The sequence below is a fragment of the Thunnus thynnus genome, chromosome 5 (assembly GCF_963924715.1).
Source record: "Thunnus thynnus chromosome 5, fThuThy2.1, whole genome shotgun sequence".
Taxonomy (NCBI): domain Eukaryota; kingdom Metazoa; phylum Chordata; class Actinopteri; order Scombriformes; family Scombridae; genus Thunnus; species Thunnus thynnus.
The window spans coordinates 2,300,491-2,323,758 of NC_089521.1; the positions used below are offsets into that span (position 1 = coordinate 2,300,491).

The following is a 23,268-nucleotide window of genomic DNA, read 5'->3' on the forward strand; positions in this document are numbered from 1 at the left end:
GCATTGCTTGGTGTGAGTGAGGATGCTGCTCCACCTTCTCTGGACATAGAGCTTCAGTTGCCAGTAGTTCTGGAGAGAGTCTTACATTTGTGCCTGCTTACAGACATTATCTCTCTTGCTTCAAGGCTCGCATCCGAAAGCTTTTGCACCATAGTGCTGTGGAGACAGTGGCTGGTGGAGCCCTGCATTGTCCCTGCTTGCAACATTTTAACAGTAGCCACAGAGTGATAATTAAAAATAGAACTGTAAAGAGGACATTAAATGTCATAGCCATAGTATACGCACATTATACCACATCTATCAACCAATCCGATTGCAAGATTTTAACTACCTGTTCTGAATCACTGTCACATGTATGGGATATCATCTGTCTGTGCCTGAGCCAGAAAAATGGTCAAAAAAGTGCCAATTAAGGACATGATTGATACAGACAGCTTTAGTTTGTTGTAAGCTGAGTGACAGAAATGTTAAATCGGCATATTTATTCAATCAACATGACAAAGAGCTCAAAGCAACTGCTAATCACCTCTGTGTCAACTGAAAATGACACCATTCAGTTAAGGTAAAATAAGCCCAGATGTGCCAACTAACACCTCTAAAGCTCACATATTATATCTCTTTTGTTCAATCTATACACAAATAGAAATGTTAAAATGACAAGTTATGATTTCACATGGAGTTTATGGAGTGTGCTGTAATAATTTCTTGGTTAACAGCAGCCAGATTTAGTCTGGAGATCATTGTGCACAGCTGCTGTTGGCCAAAAAATGGTTATAGCCTCTAAGTCAATTTTGAACAGAGCCAGGCTAGCTGTTACCCACAGCTCCAGTCTTTATGCTAAGCTAAGCTAATAGCCTCCTGGCTCCAGCTCCATACTGAATGGACTCTGCAAGAAAGTAAATACATGTATTTTTCAAAATGTCAAATGATTCCTTTGGGTGACTCATGTACATCAAGTATGTGTAGTGAGGCACCATAACTGTACTAGGTCTTCATTGAATTTTTTCAATATAGGAATAAAAATACACTAGCAACTGGTCCCCAGTGTGGTCCCATTTGAAACTCACTATATGAAAACAGTGCTAATGCAATTCAGTAAAAGGAGGGACAGAGAAGAAATCTGAGAAGGGGGTAAAAGCATAATCCAGCCATGGACTTTAAAAATCCTGTTTGACTGGGTTTTTGACAGCAAATACTGATACTGATATACAGACAGTAAAGCGATCACACACAGTATTGACACTGCAATTGAACTCCATGTAGGCCCATAGGTGTGGTCACTTGGCAGGTGCAGCAGGACAGCGGTGAGGGAGGAGAGGGAACATTAAAAGAATTTCAGGAGAAAAGAAAGAGATAAAACAGAGGTGGCAGGGGAGGCAGAGAGAGAGAAAGAGAAAAAAGACCCCCAGGTTCCAGGCAGCTGGTGTAATTACAGAGCGGCAAGCACAGAGAGAGAATAAAGGGGGAAAAAAAACAAAAGTTGTAGAAGTTGTACTGCTCGTCTCCACCTCTTCCCTGCCTCTGTTCAGCCCTCAGCACCTGTCGCCAGCTGGACAACCTTCCCTGGAAAGTTTCCCTCTACACCTGGACCAGTGTGCTTTATTTTAACCTTGGCAGCCAAGTTTAAATCCCTGTGTGCATAGAATTTGTCTTGACTTGACTATGATAACTCCTAGTGGTAGAATCAAAAAAGACACTGCGGTGGTTGCTGAAAGCAACAAAGACTGCAGTAATTTCAGGCAGGATTGTCTTATTTTTTTACAACAACTTACACCATCAGAATACTCACTAAGATGCCGTAATCACATTAAAATTATACACATTAAGTGAGATATATTTGGGAACATACTTTTTGTTTTCTGTCACAGTGGCCGAATCCAAATATGTTATTCGGCAAAGCACAAGTAGTTGTTTTTTTACAAACATTTATTTCGTACAAATATTTTAAAAATTATTTGTTTCCGGGAAGGGTGATTTCTTTAGTAAATAGCTGTTTATAAGCAGGATAATGTACAGGGTGATGCAGGATGCATCACCTCGGGGTCCTGCATAACCCTGTCAGGGTTCATTTCACAATAATGACCTGCTCGCTGTACAGTATTGTCATGGAAAAATCTTCAAATGGACCAATAAATCTTCAGGTCACGCCCAACTTAGTATTAAACTATAAGAGAAAGACTCAAAAAATACACTGGAAGCTGGTAGAGTTCAATGTGAATAGGTTTACTGTGCATAAAAACAATACAGAGCAAACCGAAGCCTTTGTCCCGGGAAAAAGAAAAACCTAATGTAAAATCATGAAACCTCATATATTATATACTTTTCATAACCCCTCCTATTGTGGAGCTTATTTTCTAGACTCCACCTCATTTTTTAATTATGTTCAACCATCTGGTCATTATTTCTGAGTTCATGAGTGATCTTGACGCTTTGGTGATAATACAAGTGTGGCTTATCTTAGAAATTACTGCCTCAGCATCTTTCGCCTTTTTCTCACACTAAAAACAGACCTGGCGGCCTTTAATCATCTCACATAGAAAACCAAATTGCTACCCCACAGATTAGCCTTCCTGCTAACTCCCTGGGAACCGTGTCTTATTGGCATAATGATTATCTTTGCACACTCACTGGCACATTCATTTGATCATGGGAAGGCAGTTTCCACCACGATATCTCTTACTTAATTACTTAACATAAAATTATCTGTACGTGTTAAGTCTAAATTGACTAAATCCAACTGTTGTTCTGCTTCTCTGTTCTCTGATGCAAGTGAAGGTGGTACCACCAAATATGGCCTGCACAAGCACTCTGCAAACATGGCATCGGCCAAGGACACAGGTAACTTTGTGCAATTTTGTGTAAAACCCTGTGACAATAGCTGATGATATATTAAAGCAAGACATTACTACAATCATGGCTATTTGTTCGTATCATTCTCAGGGGATCTGTGCAGAGCCTATTCAGGACTTGGTGGTGAAGAAACCAAAGTTATCTGCCAGGAGCGTATGTAAATCAACGCTCTATCAAGCATACACATGGTGATGGTCATTATTATTGTGCTGTCACACTGTTGGCTACTCTGTACTCATGAACATATTGTTGTATGTTACTAATTTGAACTTGCAAGAGAAATGTGGAAGCACAATGAATTTAATACCTGTTTTATTATGCTTCATTTGTTTCAGGATCCTTCCCTGACCCATCAGTGTTGTCCCTGTAGTACTGATGTCCTCAGTACTGCATGGCTTACCTGAGCTTTGACACCAAGTTAATTATATTGACAGTAATTATTTTCATTCTCTCATTCAACCCACAACCCAATGTCCCAGTCCGATTTGATTTCCGATTCAATTTGATTTGATTTGATTTGATTTGATTCACTTAGGGATATTTCAGTTACAATACCAATTTTGCTTGGATATGAAAGAGATTCTCAGAGAGGTAATGCTGTAAATTGTATAAGGAACCCTCCAACCTGGTGCATTATTAAAAATATTAATGTTTACATTAAGAATTGGCCCCAAAGTGGTTACATTAATGTACTTTTTGATTTAATGAATGCATGGTGTATTTCAAACAGCTAAAGCACGTTAGACGTGTTGTGGTGTCCACATGGTGGCTGTCAGCAGCTTAAACTGCTGGAACGAACAGGCTGACAGCAGTGTGAGCAGCATGCTGTAAATTATTGTTAAATAAAGATAAATTAGTTGATCTTACCAAGGCTGGCCATGCAAGACTAACAAGTTTAGAGCTTCACGCATCCATGGGAAAAGGCATATATTAAAAGATTGATCCCAGGAGTAAAATGTCCTATACTATTATAAAGAAAGTATTTTGAAAGCTTACCATATGTTCCCCACTGCATACAGTATGCGTGTGAGCAGGCAAGGAGCCGTGCTTTTGTATGTATCCAGATGCAAATGATAAAGGATGTGGAAGTGATAGGTTTCATTATCTACCTTGTGGGTTCTTTTAACTGTCATGACACACGTTTGTTGTATGCTATAAATCATCCGTTCCAACTGTGCCATAACTTTGGTAACAAACCCAGGGTCAGTCATGAGGTCTAACAAAGTTGCCAGTGAAGAGGCAGTAGCTTCTTCTCCAAACCACTGCAGCCTTGTTATGTATGTGCAAATTTTGGGATAAAACATCATTAAGATGACTCATTAAGATACCCTCCTCATGTCCACTGGATGTGGCCGCATTGCATTCTTGTCATGCCACTGGAAGGGAAGTGTATATTAGCAAAAGGAAATGGCAGCATTCATTCTCCTGCCTGACAGACTCCCCGGGAAATATCACATAAACATTAAAAACTGCTGTATTTATATACAGACAAAGTCAAAAACAAATTAAAAAGCACTACAGGCATTATACACAAGTAAATTCCATACAAGCTACTCTGGCGAAAACAGGAACAGCATGGATGACACCTAGCCTGATCTTTCTTAAATGACTACCCATACAGACCTGATTTCAATACCAGTAAAAATCACCCTGCACTACATGAGCTAGCACCTGGTCACCCCTCAGACCATATATCACCATATAAGACTTGATACATTTTCTAGTGATGATGCACTTTAAATAAATCTTGATTTGATGGATTGCATGGTCTACCATAATTTCCGCTTCCTTTATAACATTACTACAGTGTGACGCTCAAGACCCAATTCAACTTTGTTCCTCATAAAACTCGCTGTTGCCCCAGGCAGGGACTCACACACAACAGGATGCCATGCATTTTGTTGCAGACCTACAATACAATATGTTGTATATCCAGATTATACCACCCTAGATCCCCTTAGTTTGTCTGTGTAGGAGATACCCAGATCCTGTAACAGCATCAAATGTGATGACAATGGCAGTAACAGTTTGGGTGATTTTAGCAGAAAGTGGAACTGGCTTTTAGCTTCAGTATTCCAAACACACAATAGACTGAACAGAGGAAGCATAGAAAACTAATAGGCCTCTGTGTGTCTTTCTAGGTGTTGTGAAGCTGTTCACACACACACACAGCAGTGGCCTGAGGGGATCATTAGAGAGGCACATTACTACTGCTGGACAACAGGATGGATTCACAATGTCACAGGGAAATTCCCTCCCACCTGACGGAGGAAGAAAGCAGGCACTGAGCTGTCAGTTGCCTGGAGGTGAGAGGAGTGAGTGGAAGCAGCAGGGCTGCTGCTTCAAATGCCTGGGAAAGCCTTCATGCAGGAAGTGAAGGGGGGGGCATTCTCCTCTGGACTCTCAGTAAGGACAGACATTAAGCTTCAAAACACTTGACAGTGTTGGTAGCTACATCACTCCAGTCACAAGTCTCCCATTATTCTCCCTCATTTATGTAGTAGCTGTTCATTACTAGGATTGTTTTTAAAACATCCTGGATATATGTGTTGATGATGTGTTTATGGGAGATACTATTATCAATGTTGATTTTCACCTATTAATTATCCTCAAAGGCTTAATGAGGAGTTGTTTCTACAGTACTTTTTCTCTTAGCATTGGCATCTGGCAGTGGATGGGACATTGCAGGTAAAGCAGTTGAAAGTATCACTTTTCTATATGTTTATGCTTGTTGAGCAGGTGGTTTGATAAAGTACTTATTGGCATTTGTAGTGTATAATGTTTTGTAGAATCTAAGTGAAGAGGAGCAGATTCTAAAGTAAAAACAAACTGAACACGGTGAGTTAACCACCTGTTTATTCCTAGGATCACTTCAACATGACCAATCAAACTGGAAACGTCTGAGATCAGTATGACAGCCAGGTGCTTCTGACTTGGCACAAGGATTATATGTGGAAATTGATGTTTCACTGACTGCTAAGACAGTGTGAAGGACACTGCATGAAGTGAACCTCCATGGACGACGTCCAAAAAGAAAACCATTGCTCACAAAATGTCACAAAAGTGCAAGATTAAACTTTGCCAAAGAACATGAAAAGAAGTCTGATGAATACTGGCAGCACATTCTTTGGTCAGATGAGACTAAAATAAATGTGTTTGGATCAGATGGGGTCCAGCATGTTTGGCGTGGACGTGGCCAGGACTAACACAGTGACTGCATAGTGCCGACTGTGAAACATGGAGGTGTGAATGTGCTGATATGGGGCTGCATGAGTGCAAAAGGTGTAGGGGAGATGACATTTATAGATGGCATTATGAATGCAAGTTTGTATACCCAAACACTGAATGAAAAGATGAGTCCTAGTCTCAAGAAGCTTGTCAGGAGAGGAATTTTCCAACATGACAATGATCCAAACACATTGCAAAAATCACACAAGAGTTTTTAAAGAAGAAAATAGTGAAAACTATCACCAGGCCAAGTATGTCCCCTGACCTGAATATGAATCATTCTTAAATATGGACCTTTCATTACAGTTGTCAACTACTTGTTTGTTTTTTTGTTTTTTTAATTAAATGGGTTTTGTCTAAAAACAAATAAAATTGTTTTAAATGGACAAGATTTGTAATTACTTACCATTTTAGTGATATTAACCAGGGTTGTATTCAGTTTTGTTATATACTGTATGTTTGAGTAAAGCATTTTAACGTTGTCTTTTAACCAAATTTTGCTTAGGGCGTTTTTTTAAGCCACAGTAGCAGCGGGGTGCAAATGTTGGTTGGTCAGTCAGTTCAGGTCAGTACCATGGCATGAAGCTGAAGCCTGAAAGTGCCACCGATGGCCACTAGATACTCCAACTGACTCCCATTCAAAAAACCTCAACTTCTCTCTAGAAATACTAAATCAGTCATTTTTTCAAAGAGTCATTGTTGTCTTAATCGCTAAATTCAGACAAGTGAGTTGGTGGTCATTTTGGAAACTACTGCTCCGTTAATAAGATTGGTAATTTTTGCTCCTGATTGGTAATTTTTCCCATTTCCCGATTTCACAGTGATACCAATTGAGTGAGTGTTTCTCAATTTCTGTGTGGGATATGTGTTGTGGTACCTGGCAACCCAAACCAGAGGCAGAGGTGAGAATACGCAAACGACCCTGCCTGACGTGCATCACTCGTCACTGCGCTCGCTCAAGCCCTCTGCTCCACTCAGTTTGCGGCTGAAAATGAGAGGAGAGGCTGGTTTGTCTCAGCCAGCAGCTAAGTTTACAAGATTTTGCCAAATTTTAAGATTCATGGCAAACCCAGATCAACAGTTAGGCTACATACAGACAGCTTTCGTGTTGTTAGTTTAACCAGTGCGCTGTACTTGTTTAAAACATACTGGCAGTGGATGGGACATTGCGGGTAAAGCAGTTGAAAATATCACTTTTCTATATGTTTATGCTTGTTGAGCAGGTGGTTTGATAAAGTACTTATTGGCTTTTTACTCATGACAGTTTTGTTGCACTTACAGTAACGAGCATAGTTGTTGTAAACTTGAGTAAAACACTAGCTTTCACTTCATCCACCCCCCCACCCCCCACCTCCTCTTCTGTCCCCCACCTGCCCACCTCACCCTGCCCACCCCGAAAAAACCTCCCGTATTTTGAAACCTAAATCTTGCCTTCCCTTATTAAACTAACATATGTGGGCATCCATGCTACAACAGTGTGTGCATCCCTAACCTGAACAATGGCAGCTCTGTTTAAGGACTCCACAGACATTGGCTGGTGTTATTCTTCCTCTCTGCCTGGAGTGTGCTTCACACAGCTTCAACAAGGCTCTGCTAATTGATGATAAACCCACTATACACTACCTGCCCACCATCAAACAGCTGACAGACAAAGTTAGAGACTAGCTGGTGAACATAGTGTGACTCAGTCAAATCAAGTAGGTATCTTTCAAAGTTACTGTGTTTTTAGTGGAATATTCCATCTTTTTGGTTACTGGTCCCTCCACCATAACACAGCAAGGAAACACTGTCTGGGGAAACACAAACAGGGAATTTTGAATTAAAAAGACAGCAGCTTTGAATCCACTTCATGACTGTAAGTCAGAGTGCTGAAGCCTCATATTAGCTTCAGCTTTGAAATGCATTTTTACACATAATGAGTGCTGTGGTTTATGTTAATTGGAATCACTTTATGAAGGGATCTTCACAGGCAGCATGGACAACAGGAACAACTACAGTGACCAATAATAACTAATAAAATGTGAATATATTCTGCAATGGAAACAGGGTTTGTAATAGGCTGTGACAACTGTCAATCAAGTCAAGACCCATAACAGGTCTGGAGAAGATTGAGATCAACTCAGAGATAGTAGCCAGAGGAAACAGTCCTGTTTGATGATGCTACAATATACACTAAATTTTTCATACATTGCCACAGGTTAAAGCCACTATGTATGACTTTGTTGCCCCTAGTGGCATTACAAAAAAAAAATAAAAAAATTGTTGTCAGACAGTATTCAGAATCATTTACAATCTTACATCACATGCAAATTTGACACTAGTGACTTTAATATGATGTTTGTTAACGGTGAGAGGTAGATTCACTGCACAAGCTCCAAACAACACCCTTTAACCTCATTAATAGGATTTGACCAAATTTGCTGCAGTCAGAGTACTCACTGGGGCAAGAAAAACTGAACTTATTACTCCTATACTTAGATCACTTCACTGGCTTCCGATAAAATACAGAATGGCTGTCAAAATATTACTCACTGTTTACAAATCACTTGAAGATGCAGTATGTAGAATTTAGTGGCATCTAGCAGAACGGATCTGGCAGAAATTGAATGTAATATTCATAAGTATGTTTTAATTAGTGTATAATCACCTGAAAATAAGAACTGTTATGTTGCATCGTTACCTTAGAATGAGCCCTTTATATCTATTGAAAGGGTGCATCCTCTTCCATGGAGCCCACCATGTTGCATCACCATGTTTCTACAGTAGCCCAGAACAGACAAACCAAATACTGGCTCTAGAGAGAGCCTTGCGTGTTTTTTGCAAGTTTCGTGGCCACCGTAGGTTCTCCTACATGCCTGGAAGGGGAGGGGAGGTGTTTTCAGCTGGTTGCAATCTGCAGCCTCACTGCTAGATGCCCCAAAATCCTACACACTGGACCTTTAATGGTCTAGCTCCTGAATACATCTCTGACCTGTTCACTTCTTACAAACCATTCTTATGACAGTTTCCTGGAAGGCTACAGTATGAAATGAAATTGAAGACATGACGGTCAGTGTGAATTTAGCTTTAAATTGATGGATGATGCATCTTTTTAAAATAGTGAAGCTGGAATAATATGAGCCTGAGATTTACTGTAAAACATGAGCTCATCTCAGAGTTTTAATGTTAAAGCAGAGTTCCTTTCTTTCTTCCTCTGACCATTAGGGGATTTCATGCAAATATCACATTTGAAATTACATGTGCATGGTTCTCAATGAGAGGCTATTTATCTTTTCTGGTTGTTACACATAAAACACCAGCACCAAGCTGTTTAGCTAAGCCTCACTGTTGCTGCATCTGCTTACAGTTTAAAGGATGGGTTCACGATTTTTGTCAAAGTCAGACAAAGTTTGTCTTAAAACAACAGTAAGGAACCCAAATGAACACTGAAACATGTTTTTCTTGCTGTAATCATTCCTTCTGTTCATACTGACCATTAGAAGATCCCTTCATAATGCACTTGCAATGGAAGTGATGGGGGACAAAATCCACAGTGCAAAAATGTATTTAAAATTTTATCTGAAGCTATTATGAAGCTTAAGTTGTCCCATTGAGTCAAATTTAGTAAATATCTTTCAACATTACAGTCTTTTTAGTGCCAAAGTCCCTCTTTTTGTTACTATACTTCCACCACAGCTCAACAGGGAAACACTGTGAGGAAACACAAAGAGGGAATTTGATGCTAAAAAGACTAAATGTGGCAGATATCCACTTGATATGACTAACTCAGACTGATGAAGCCTCATATAAGCTTCACATCAACTTTTAAATGACTGTGTGGACACACTGTAGATTTTGGCCTCCATCACTTACATTGAAAGCACATTTGAAGGGGATCTTTTAATAGCCAGTATGAACAGGAGGAATGATTATAGTGAGGAAAACCTCTTTTAACTGTTGCCATGGCAGAATGGCTAGAAAGAAAGAAAAATGTGTGTTTATCCAAAATCTGATATATTTTACTCCTCTGCTCCGTTGTCCTAAAAACTATTAAAAACACGTCAGTGAGCCACACCGTTGCACTGGATGTCATGTTGCTTTGGCCCTAAGATTATGCTCACAGTAATTTGTTTAGACATGGCTCCTAAGACTAGTAACAGTAATCATGTTTTCAGTCTCTAGAGAGTAGTTCTGTGTGAGGCAGACACCACTGAGCATGTGCAGGAACATGGTCCGTTTACAGAGCTTCAAAAGCTTGTTGTGCTATATATCACAACCTTGACCTCTGTAATATTGTTCATTTCTCAAATAACTTAAATACTGAGTAAAGGGGTTGTGATATGTAGTACAACAAGCTCACTGAATGGAACTGACCCATCATTACTGTTATCTCCTGTGCTTTCTCTGCCATGACAAAACTGTCTACTAGCAGAAATGAGCATCTGTTGACAAAACTCATAGGAATTAAAAATCTAATATACTGCAATTACTTCACTTCACCAGTAGATGTCAACCGTACATCACACATACACAGTGCCGTGTAAACATGATTAAATACCTCTCAGATCCCTGCACACACACGGTGGCTCGTTGGTCTAGGGGTATGATTCTCGCTTTGGGTGCGAGAGGTCCCGGGTTCAAATCCCGGACGAGCCCAGATTATTTTAGTAGTTATTTCTTTACATGTATTGTGTGGCTAAACAAAGAAAAACGCCTTTGCATATCAGTACAGGTATATCGAAAGACCAGCTCTCTGGCGTTTTCAACCCTTGGCTTTTGGACTTGCCGTCTGACCGTCTCAAGCATTAACAAAAGTTGTCACTTTGAATTAACGCTGTTTTAAACACTGTGTAATCTGATATCAGTAAACCAATAACTCGGGACCGTGCCAAATTAATGACGTCACTGTAAAGACGTATCTCGTATAAATGATCTCTGTTATTGCTGTCTTATTTGAGCACGAAATCACATTTTCAGACTGACATGTTAACACGATAATTAACAACAATCTTGTTCTGTAATGAATACACGTTTAGAATCATTTTAGCACTACGTACTACTTTTAAAAAAATAATTTCTGCAAACTATGCCTCAAGGTCCAACACATGCGTTTAAATCATTTTAGTTTATCTCTGAAGATGAAAGAACTTACTACGTGCCTTTTTTCAAGAAGTGAGCCGTTACTTCATTTCCCCCTGAAATTCCAGTAACAGCTTCTTTGCCTTTAAAAGACATGCAACATCGTTGAAAGATCATTAATTTTGATACTTCTGATACGTGATGACAAGCTTCATTTTGGTCAGGAAGCACAAGTGTTATCAATGAGATTAACTACATACAGCAGCTTGATGATGTTCCAGTTGTGTCTGCTGGTTTGCTGACATGATTAACTGGTACAACTAATGTAACAATGTTATAAGTTCCATTTCTGTTTCTGTTTCCTGCTATAACAAGGAAAAAATGTCCACTGGGAAACAAGGTGCAGGTGACTCAAGTCCAGTTCATAAATGGAAAACAAAGCTGACACAAACACAAAACAATTCCTTAAAATAGAACCTTTATTATATAAAAATGCTTTTGATACAAAAAATGTCACAAGTGTAAATTACACGAAGCATTTTTAGCTGAGACAACAAATACAGGGTTTGTTTTAAGGAGTTTTACTGACACAGTGGTTTGAGGCTGGGCCTACAGCCCTTTATATAAATGAGTTGTGCTGCTGAGAGTTCCCACTGATCCATACAGACCTCTCTGCAGCTATGTTAACCTGGAGATCCATCTCCAGCCAGCCAGCAGACGTAGCTGGCAGGACATGAATGAACCAGGCAACAGCAACTGGATTACTGCAGGTTCCAATAGTTCCCCACCTCCAAAAGTGTTTGTACACTTCTCTGTCTTTGGGCCTATGCACTACTATAATACACTGAAGCTTAGAAGATGAAGCTTCTCTTTTGTTCAAAAACTGTTCAAGTGGATGACATAACAGTCTTTAGTAGAACTCTCTGACCCTAAAACAGTTTTCAGTTTCTGGGAAAGAAACTAAATGTAGATTTATACTGCTTTATCCTGACAGCCCAGCTGAAAGCTAAAACATTCTTCTTTTTCTTCAAACACACTAAAAAATGTTCTGGCATAAAATATTCACTGACTAAAGACTGGCGCTTGCAACAGTCATATTACTGATTACTTTTATGTAGGGAATATGCCTTTTCTCAATGCATTTGTCCTCCCATTTTTGGTTGCATGTGTCTTGTGTTGATAATGTTACACATTTATTAAGTGCTTGACTGACACTGAAAACAGTTTGTCTCCAGATAACAGGTTGAGTATATAAAGGTCTAAACCCAAAGCTAAAAAAGATGAAATTTACAACGAAACCTTTATCTGAGCAGGCCTCACCTGAGGTGGAAAAAAATGGAAACATACTGTACTACTATTGAAAAATATTAAATCCAACTGTCAGTTGTATGTACTGCAATTTTACTATACTGTCAATAGGTTCTGGTAATCCCTACCTGTTTCTAGTGGAAATTGAATAAATGTATCCTCTATATACTAGAACAAAAATAAATCTGTGATGTTGTCTTGGACTCTCCATTCTGACTGCCATCAGACACTTGAAATCCAGGTTTCACATCCTGTCATCCATAATTCACAGAAGCATAGTCACATACACAGTGTGCTGGATTTGAATGCATTTTTGAATGTGAAGGCAAATCAAATCAAAAGTCCAAATATTCATCCCTTTGGGAACATCAAAGCGCCTCTAAATTTCATGGTCATCTAGTAGATGATGAGGTGCATGTATCTTAAGCTAATCATTAGGATTCATCCACTGGGGACAATGACTATGTGTAGCATATCTAGAAATCTGAGCAGTCTTTCAGATATTTGTTCTGGACCGACATATTGTCAAGATGGAGGGCAGGGCAAAGAGTACAAATCTTGTGAGTCAAACCTTTGACTTTGGTTTTGCAGTTGTGAGGTTTCACTGTACTGGAGGTGAGCAACGGCTCTACTCAAGGCCTCAGTGTGCTTCAAAATAAGTGCTTGTCCAATCATCTAACAACGTCTGAGAGGCTTTTCCACACACCCCTCAGCCAATGATTGGTCAGGTATGAAAGTAGGCGGGGTTTCAACTTCTGTCTCAAGCTTTCTTTTTTTTCACTTTTCACACGACTACTTGTGTCACTTTTCAAGTGTACGACCCATTCAAATGACTGTTGGAAAATGTGCGCTGTTATCACGACTTGTATGATGTAAAGACACAGAAGTTGCTGGAGAGAGATCGGTCTGAAGCACCACTGAGACCTTCAGTAGATTTCTGGAGCAGCTCTGAATAAAACGTCTCAGCCGGAACTCTTTCAGCCTTTCAGTTGTCTATTTCCAAAAAGACTCCTTCAAACTAAACATGGCGGCCAACGTAAAAACATACATAAATGATCTACACACAAACAGAAATGCGAATAACAAAAGTCGCTATAAGAATAATTTGTTATTAACTGTAAAATAGCTTCATGATCTACTGTCAGTATGAGAGTGGTAATCTGGGGATTTCTGTGTCATTATAAATCATAGTAATTGGTATAGTATGTACACAATAGCAGCAAACATACTTTTGGTAAACGGGATGACAAGAGTAAAGAAAAAGTGGAGGAAGAGGTTCAGGTTCACAATGAGAAGCATTCACTTCTCACAACTCAATCACTGACTTCATTACACTTCTGTACAATAGCTTTACACGTTGATATTCATTTGGTATGTCGTTCTCAGGTGGTGAGCTCATGGGATAGTGATGGGTTGTGCTCAAGCCGGACTGCTGGTGGATTTGTCTTTGCGTCCACCACATAAAAAAGGCCCCCGAGTTCAACTACAAAGAATTCCCAATTTGAAATGTGAGGGACACAATTTCAAAACAATGTACAAAAGATTTCACACTTTGATCTTGGCCCTACTCCATCCATCCATCCATCCATCCATCCATCCATCCATCCATCCATCCATCCATCCATCCATCCATCCATAATTCTACATATGCATTCAGTCATCAACAAATTTATCAAATTTTCCAACATCCAGCGAAACATTCACATCATCCATCCATCACTCACTCATGCATACATTCTCTCATCTATCTGTTCTTTTTTCTCTGTGGAGCGGTGGATCAGCCAGCGTGGATAAAATAGTAAAATAATTCTTCTGTGATTTACTTTTGTTCATATTATTTTAACACTATATACAGTCCTGCCGCTGGTCTGCCAACAAGGACGCTGTGAGGAAGGAAGGGACAAATAACGTGAGGCTGGAGGGGGTCAGTGAGGTGGTGGTCCATGCCTTGGCTTCAGTCTTAATAAATTGACTCATCATGTTTTCCCATCACGCAGCAGCAGCGCCTACTGGTAACCCGTGCACGTGTGATGGGTTTGGGTGGAGGCAGTAGCACTGTGAGTGAGGATTTCAGCTCATATCTGGGCTGATGAAAGTCTTGATATTACAGCAAAGTAGCCCAGCGAAGGAAGCTTTCTCTTACTGACGGAATGGAAATCTTTTTTTTTTTTTTGCTGTAGTCCCTCATCGTCTCTTCTCTGTGGCCTGCAGCGAGGCAGCGAGGGCATCAAACTGTCAACCTGCCGTGAGTGAGAGAATGTACAGGACAGGTGGGAGACAAGAGGTGTAGCTGACTGCAGATAAGTTGACGGTCACCCTGAGAGCTTCAGGATGACTGGAATGATGAAACGACCAGTGTGGGAGCTTGAGCAAGGCACTGGAGCCTGAGCAGCTGATGTAGAGCAGCAGGTGTGAGCTGGTCACAGCTGGAGGTTGGCACATGAGTTCTCTCCCTGCTAAATGAGACCAGACCAGACCAGTTCTTGTGGTTTGCATCTCTCCCTTCCTCACAGGGCTCCTGGGCTTATTGGAGGGTCATGAGGAGTCGGTGCAGGGCGAGGGGGGAGGGGGGCACAGGTGGAAGTAGGAACGCTCGGTGGAGGGGGACGGGGGGCAGCTTTCCTCGGCTGACAGGTACTGGGAGCGGGGGGTGGGGGGTGGAGGGTAGGGATCAGAGTCTGAGTTCAGGTCCATGTAGTACTTGTTGTGTTTGCCGTGGCTGCCGTGTCCTGCAGCCTTCCAGCGGCCCGCTGACGACGCCAGCCCTGCCGGCGGGTGATGGGGGGTGTAGTCGCTGTCACACACGTCAGTGCTGCAGGGCGTGGTGGGCGGGGCAGCACCGCGGACTGGGTGGTAGGGCCTGGCAGGGAGGAGACAGTGTTAGTTTAGTACAGTGGATCTGACTTGGAACACTCTTTACAAGCAAAGAGAGATATTTAGTTTAACCCCTTCACATATTGTTTTCTCCTTTTGTTTCCCTTTAAGTAGCTTTAAGGTTGTTGCAATCATCTTACTGTCACACAGTATCCTATATTCTGTATTGACATATTTGGTGTCTTTGTAAAATTTGGGATCTCCACTTGAATTTAAAGTGGAGTGAATTTGAGCTGAGTTTGTGGTGACTGACCAACTAGTGAGTTTGAAGACGCAGCAGAAGGAGGAAACAGCAGCTAAGCAAACCAAGAATAGAAACAAAATTTGATGCAGCAGCTCTGTCAAAAATCTGCTGGTTTCAGATGTGTTTACTTCATTTGTAAAGAACAACTCTAGGTCCACGTGAGTCAGGCTTTAGTATGAGTGTGTATGAGTGTGTAAGAGTGTTACCTGTATGATCTGGTGGTGGATGGACTGTTGGAGGAGTAGAAGATCTCTGTGTTGTAGAGGGAGCGGTCAGTAGCCGGGGACGGAGGAGGGTTCAGGATCTGAAACAGAAATATCCATGTGTTATGTGAACTGTGGAGAGGAAACAGCAGAAAGTGTGTGTGTGTGTGTGTGTTTGTGTGTGTGTGTGTGTGTGCAGACCTGAGGGTAGAAGGCCCCCTTGGTGGATGATGAGCTGCTGGACGAGGCTCCAGTCACATGGTTCCTGTCGTAGAGAGGAGCTCCACTGCTGCTGCTGCCCATCAGGCTGACTGAACTCATCATGGACTTCCCACAGGAAATACCTGCACACACACATTCACATTTTACTAACACCATCACATATGAGTACTGTTGTAAGGACAGCTGCCGTGTGTCTGATTGTACCTTGGAAGGTGCCATGCTGGGAGCTGCTTGGGGCAATGAAGTTGAGAGGCACATGGGGCGTACCACTGATGTACTCATGAGGGAAAGTCCCACTGGGGCCTTTGTAGCGTCGACACACCACACGCTGGCAGACAAAGTAAGCTCCCCCGATCACAAAGACAAGCAGGATGATGGCGATGACGGGACCGATGGTGTTGGTTCCTGTGTTTGGGATGCCGCTGGAGGGAGGAGACACGTACTCTGCACATGGAGAAGAAAAAGAGAAGAAAGCAACAAGTTTAGCAGATGTTAAAGACTGTGATAATGTCAGATGAAACTACACAAATGCATGTAATACCTGGAAGTGGTGCACAAAATGTTTGCGTGTATTTAAATGTTTTTACCACAGGCCAGCTCATCTGATCCATCAGGACAGTCAGGGTAGTTGTCACACTGTTGTTTCTTAGTGATACACTGGTTGTCACCACAGCGGAACTGGTTTGGAGGGCAGATGTCTGGGAGAACAGGAGACAGAGGGAGATCAGGCACAGTTTCATTAGTAATGATAAGGTCTTGCATGGCAGTATGTTGGAAGACTAAATCCAGAGCAATAATCTGTATATTGTGCACCTGTAATTATAAAATGACGGAAACAATTTGCATATAAGGGGAGATTTTGTGTGTCAGGTCCTTCACTCTGCTCTCTTACTGTGGCCATGGCTGGGCTCTGACACTACTGTAATAGTAGTGAACTTTTTTTTTTAACCTTATATCCACGTTCTAGTCACAGAGCTGCAGAGTGGCTAGTGTAGCTGCTAACAGCTGCATGTCAACAGAACCTACTTTCACAGTCCTGCTCATCGGAGTGATCGGCACAGTCAGGCTCTCCGTTGCAGCGCCTCTGAGCATCAATGCAGCCTCCTTTGTCACACTGGAACTGGAAGTCTGAGCAGACGGGGCAGTTCTCCTCATCACTGCTGTCGTCACATTCAGGAAAGCTGTCACAACGCCACGCCATAGGAATACAGTCGATCTCACCTGTGGAGCAGGTGAACTGCTCTGTGGAGCAGGTGGGAGGCTCTGAGAGAGAGAGAGGAGGAAACGTGTGTTCAGAGTGTGGAGAGGTGAGATGAGAGGAGTAGAATTTGAGAACCCAGAGCTTCCAGTGTGTGAGTCTTCCTGTGGGTGTGGTTTAGCGCTCACCTCCACAGTGCAGCAGGTCCTGCAGTAACACCAGGTGCATGGGACAGGAGCATCGTGGTGTGCCGTCACCCTTAGCGATGCAGATGTGAGAACACCCTCCGTTGTCACGGGAACAAGGGTGGGATGCTGGAGAGAAAGCAGAGACAGGAAGAACCATGAAGGGATGACTGATACCAAAAAAGTCTTTCTTGCCAAACCACTAGTTTATTATTCTAATAATACTGAACTACTCCACATTCACTGCTGCTGAGAGACAGATGTCCATACCAAACTCCTGTGGGTCCATCTCTTCCACAGCATGGATGGAGGTCAGGTATGATATCCGGCCCTGTATCCGTGTGCGTCCGTCTCCGGTCAGTTTGTCCACCCTCTCTATCATCTGCTGCTGCCGGTCGATCCAGTACAGATGATCTCCCAGAACTGTCAGCCCCATTGGCTGGAGGATGTTGGAGTCCTGGAGGACTATACGATTGGCTCCTGGGGGAGATAGAATGATGTCACAGAATGTGAAATTGGTATATCTTGACTTTTGGAGCTGTGACAAGATATGTACTAAACAGGACATTTTACAGCAAAAACATATAAAGGTGCCAGTGCTCTCTAGTGGACAAACTCTGTAATGAAAACAGTCATTCTAACCTTCTCTTCGACATCTTGTTATGGACATATATCAATATAACTGCCAGCTATAGCTTCACTACGTCCTTTATAACATTTAGTGCTGAGTGGTAAATTGAGATTTTGGAAACTTACTAATCAACACCATTTTGCATCATCACTGACAGCTGTAGAGTCACACAACAGTAATTTTGCAACTGTAAAATGCAGTGCATTGCATTGTGGGATTGCAGAAAGTAGTGTACATTCCATTTTTGAGAGCACTGTATACTACGGAGGGTAAATATGGTGCACTACATAGTAAATGTCCTGTTGCATGACATGATGAAAGTAGCTGCAGGGATCAGCCAACAAATCAGGAAAATATATTTATTTGGTTTCTTTTACATTCATGCAAAATTCAGAATGCAGATCAGATAATGTGTTTTTTTCCACTGGTTTCACCAAACATGAAGACAAATGAGTAAAAATGTCCTCTAATGCTACAATACTGAAACAGAACTGTTTAATCATTTTTTCCTCCGCCAGTTCTGGATTAGATGATTCTAAATGTTTTCATTTATTATTACTTATTTTCAACTATATTTCTATATTATATTGTAATGTATATACAGTAGGAATGTATTGTGACAGAATGTGACTAAATGCAACCAAGGTACTTGATTTTATATTTATGACAGACAAAATAAATGATTGTATTCTGCTGGAGCATCAGTCCCACTGTTTGCTTTGTGATGTCTGTGCTAGCATGAGCCCATGCACTGTACATCTCAGCAGTTCAAATGCAACAGGCAACCTTCACCTGTCAGTCTCATCCCCAGTAGCTCATCTGCATGTGAAAAATGGCTGTTAAGTTCATTAACTCGACCCGTCTGACTGAAAACACAGACAGAGCTGTGCTGCAGCTGAGCGTCCTTGCAGTATCTGTCTGTGTTCTTTGGTCTCAGTTCAACAAATAATTTCAATCTGTGGAACAGTTTCAGTAAATGTCTGTTTTTGGTCATGTTTTCAATGTGGCTGCATGTGGCTATAAATAAGCCATGTGAGTCTGGTCTTTCTTGATTCCACTCATACCTGCACCTCAATCTGATGATAGTTTCTGGAGATACAAGCAGTCTGCATGATGTTACTACTAAACTGTCAGACAGCTGACACACACTGTTCAACACTTACAAACTGTCATCATCAGACCAAAAGCAAATCATTCGTTTGGAAATCATTTATTGTAGAAGATGTTATGGTCAGATAGATAGCTACCAGAGCACATTGAATAATATCAATCATGTCCACATTCAGCATCATATTTGATTTTAATTGAACTTGCTGGCACACCAGGTGTAATAGATTGTTTTGTTGTTTGGGAAAGCTACATGTATACTCATAGAACTTTGGTTTGCCAAAAATATATTTCTCTGGTGAGGTGAGTGATTGACTTGATTCAACAAATGCTGTTCATTTACATATAACTACTGTAATCAAGTCTGTCTGTCTGGTTTTAATTATTGCTATAGAATCATTTCCCTGTTTCTGTGTCACATTAGATACCAGTCAGCTATCATTTCTTTTAATAGTGTATAGATATGTCTAATACGGCTCCTCTTTGGCTTAGTAAATAGTGATGCTTTTGATTTCTATTTATGGTGACTCACCTGTCAGGTCACTGCTTTCAATGCGTTTGAGGTCAGCGTCCACCCAGAACAGTTTTCCCAGTTTATTGTCCAGAGCCAGAGCTACAGGTCTGATTAGACCAGTGGTGAACAGGGACTCTCTCTCTGTCCCATCCAGACTGGCTCCTTCTATCTTAGCTGAGCGCTCCTGCACTGTGGTGAAATACATGTACCTGCAGAGAGGCAGAGACACTGACACGTTTACAGTACGTACAAGCAGTATGATGGATGTCAAATGACACTACAGTGGACACAGAATCCAATACGACTATGTCTCAGTGGCCTGCAAGTCAGTAAGATAATACATTTACACTATTTTTCCCATATTCAGAGCACAGCTTCTCCTTGTGTAACCAAACATTTATTTTGTGGAATCAACTGCAGCCACCAAATACAAAGTGAGCACACCCTTTCTCTGCGTTGACCACAAGGGCCCGAGGCTTGTCGGTGTCGTCCTTCAGGACCACACCCACGGTGTGTCCATCCATCCTCTGGACGTTGATGGTATTGGTTGTCTCACAGGTCCAGTAGATGTGGCGGCTGTAGGGGTCCAGGCTCAGGTCATGAAGCTGGTTCTCCACTGGCTGACCACTGCTGCTTGCTATCATGGTAGACTGGAGGCAAACACAGAGAGGTCATCAGCTCAACGTCTGACTCATTCTGACATGTACAGGCTGATCTATCAATCCAGATCTATTTCTAGTATTTATCGGTCTATTAGTGTGATGCAGGAGGGCTTTCCTAAACACTCTATACAAGCTATAAGAGCTATCTCACTGTTATTGGCGTCTCCATCTGTTAATGTGTGTGCCCTTAGTTATGCTGCTATAGGCCTAGACTGCTGGGGGACTTCCCATGATGCACTGAGCTCCTCTCTCCTCCTCCTCCTCTCCATCTGTATGCATTCATGTAACATCAATGCATGTGACTAACTTTGCTTCTTTTCCGGAGTTTTTTGTGCTATCTCATCTCGCAAGAAACCCTGGGTTGCAGGCCGAGCCTTCGCGGTCCTTTCGCAGTCCTGTTGGAATCCTTCCCTGGCTGTTGCTACTGCTGTTGCTGCTGTTATTGTTATTGTTATGATTGTTGTTATTCTGGTGTCTGTCTACGCAGCACTATGGTGCAAAAGCTTTTAGATGCCTTGAGCCAAGAGAGATAATGTCTGTAAGCAGGCACAAATGTGAGACTCTCTCCAGAACTACTGGCAACTGAAGCTCTATGTTCAGAGAAGGTGGAGCAGCATCCTCACTCACACCAAGCAATGCATCTCCTAACACAGTTAGTAATGTTACTGCAAACACTTTGTAACGTGACTCCAGTGATGTTGGTCAGTTTTTCCGTGGCTGTACAATTAATGAGAACAATCAAATGAATGTGAATAAATAAAGTCTGGTTAGATCACTGACTAGCTTGAACATTAGTTTAGCAATTTACTAATGTTGCATAGCAACCACAGGCAGCCAAAACCTACTTTCTTGTAAATGACTCTTGTAATGTAATTGTTATTTATAAAACTGTTTTTATTGGTTGGTGTCTATAATTTTCTATATTGTAATATTTGGTAACTTTTCTCCTGGCGGTGGTATATTGTGATTACATCACAGCTAAGGGGTGTTGTATTGCTTCATTGCACTCCCATGAAGTTTAGGGACTCACAGGAGACATATCTTTCAAAAATAGTTGAAACTGAAACAGAACAGGCCGAGATATCCTGACTTTCACATGAAGTAATCCATGGTATAGGTCAAGCTCCAAACATGCTGGATCTATTTCCCATAACGCAACTCATTAGTAAGTTGTCTTAGGACCTCCCTGCCTTGTAAACACGCATGTTTTTCAAACTTCATGCTCCCGGTTCATAACAAAGGCTTTCTGTAAAAAAAAATACGCCCTCCACAATATTCATACAGTAACCTGGATGACATCATCGAGATTATTTTCTCACACTTGAAAAAGCTCCTCCAGAGACACAAGAGACATTGTGCAACAGTTTTCACAGACTACGTAGTGCTCCTCATGACTAGTTAACTGGTCTTCATATGTAGAACGGGTGCAGTGCCTCTTTAAGGTCATACCCCACATGTACATATATCCATGTAAACCTCGGCCTTTCATTTTTTGCAAAGTATTGCAATACTGCAAAGTATTTGGATGACACCAAAGAAAATGCATTGGGTTTTTTTTAATTCTCTACCATTGTTCTATCACTTCAAATCTAGAGGACATGTGCACCTCCATGGGAACCAATAAAATCTAAGGGCATTTCAAATATAGATGGTGCTACAGCAACAACAAAAAAAAAATCAATTTTCCATGATTGTCATCCTTCTGATTATCCCCAAGATTTAGTTATTGTCTAAAAATCTGTTTGATTGACAGGTATCACTTTGTGAATCTTGATACGGATCCAGATTTGGATTAAAAAACATTTTAAGCCTTGGTGAAGAGATGTGCTGTGATGTATATATTTACCATTAGTCTGATACACTGTTTGGAGATTGTCTATCTTGATAATGTTAATAATTACAACCTGTAAACTGGGGTGTCATTTCAGTTGATCAAAGGCAACTTCCTGACAATAAATCTGGAAATTTTCAGGTTAACAAACTGATGTACTGATTACACCATTAGTTTTGGTCTGTGTGAAGTGAATCCTCTGTAGACTATTCCATTTACATGTCTGCTAGTGTTGAATCCTCCGAGAGGCATTCTTTTGTAGGCATTGGGACACAACAATATGCATAAGTCACTACAGGAGAACCCTATTATTAAAGATGGCACTGTTGGTTTGATTTGTTTCAGTAGAGAGTTATAGTAAACCAAACTGGCAAGAACTGAATTCAAATGTGAGAAAATATAAAATGTTGGCATCTATTATAACCTATCAGCAGCTGCATGGGTCAGATCTACTGTCAGTGTCAGTGTTACCATGGCTCCATCATCTCTGGCCCTGCGAATGTTCTGTCGTCCGTCCAGCCAGTAGACCAGCCGGTCCAGAGGGTCGTAGCTGACAGCTCGGACGTTCCTCAGGACGTGGATGGGCAGGATGATGTCAGGACTCTGCTCTCCTAAAACCATCCTGCTTATACTAGCCTTCTGACTGAAGAGCAGGAAACTAGAGGGAGCTGCAGACAGAGAGGCAGAGAGCAAAGGATGAGGGGATGGAGAGAGATGGATATAGGAGTAGAGAGAAAGAGCGAGAATGCTGAGTGGACACAGCGCTCTTTCTGGAAAACTGAAAGTTTGCTCAATGCAGATTGTGAAATACAAAGACAAACATGCAGGGTCACAATCCAGAACGCCAAGCCTAAACACACACACATTATTCCATCAGAAACAGCTGAAACTGCTCCCAGTCATAGTCCCAAGAGCTGGGGAAGTATGGAGGCCTGCACTCTCTGCAAACAACAAAAGTATGCAGGGTTTCACTGTATGTGTGTGTGTGTGTGTGTTTTCATGTGTCTGTACAGATTTTCACATTGTCTGTGTGCTGGCTGTTGAGCAAGAAGCAACTGAGGTTAATCCTTTTACCTTGAACTTCAGTCATTTCTGTTTTATTTGTTCTTGACTTCCAACTCAAGCTGCACGGCAGCAGAAAAACAGGGAAACC

General features: G+C 41.4%; 1 protein-coding gene, 1 long non-coding RNA gene and 1 other non-coding gene across 3 annotated transcripts in view; 2 read left to right on the forward strand and 1 right to left on the reverse strand.

Moving 5' to 3' along the window:
* Positions 1–2,091: 2,091 nt before the first annotated feature.
* LOC137183791 (uncharacterized) lies at positions 2,092–3,227 on the forward strand. The gene is made up of 3 exons (XR_010928534.1): positions 2,092–2,838; positions 2,941–3,003; positions 3,186–3,227. It is a non-coding gene; the product is annotated as an uncharacterized lncRNA (long non-coding RNA).
* A 7,414-nt stretch (positions 3,228–10,641) lies between these two features.
* On the forward strand, positions 10,642–10,713 carry trnap-ugg (transfer RNA proline (anticodon UGG)). The gene has a single exon. It is a non-coding gene; the product is annotated as a tRNA-Pro (tRNA).
* An 884-nt stretch (positions 10,714–11,597) lies between these two features.
* The window catches only part of lrp5 (low density lipoprotein receptor-related protein 5), a 71,696-nt gene continuing 60,025 nt past the window's right edge, over positions 11,598–23,268 (reverse strand). Inside the window, exons 19-29 of the mRNA XM_067588681.1 lie at positions 22,587–22,783; positions 20,067–20,272; positions 19,641–19,831; positions 17,641–17,850; positions 17,374–17,499; positions 17,014–17,250; positions 16,575–16,685; positions 16,192–16,431; positions 15,967–16,109; positions 15,769–15,866; positions 11,598–15,304 (exon numbers count right to left, since the gene is read on the reverse strand). Of these exons, the coding sequence (XP_067444782.1) occupies positions 14,980–15,304; positions 15,769–15,866; positions 15,967–16,109; positions 16,192–16,431; positions 16,575–16,685; positions 17,014–17,250; positions 17,374–17,499; positions 17,641–17,850; positions 19,641–19,831; positions 20,067–20,272; positions 22,587–22,783 (2,084 nt within the window). The 3' untranslated portion in view covers positions 11,598–14,979. The remainder of the gene's footprint in view (positions 15,305–15,768; positions 15,867–15,966; positions 16,110–16,191; positions 16,432–16,574; positions 16,686–17,013; positions 17,251–17,373; positions 17,500–17,640; positions 17,851–19,640; positions 19,832–20,066; positions 20,273–22,586; positions 22,784–23,268) is intronic.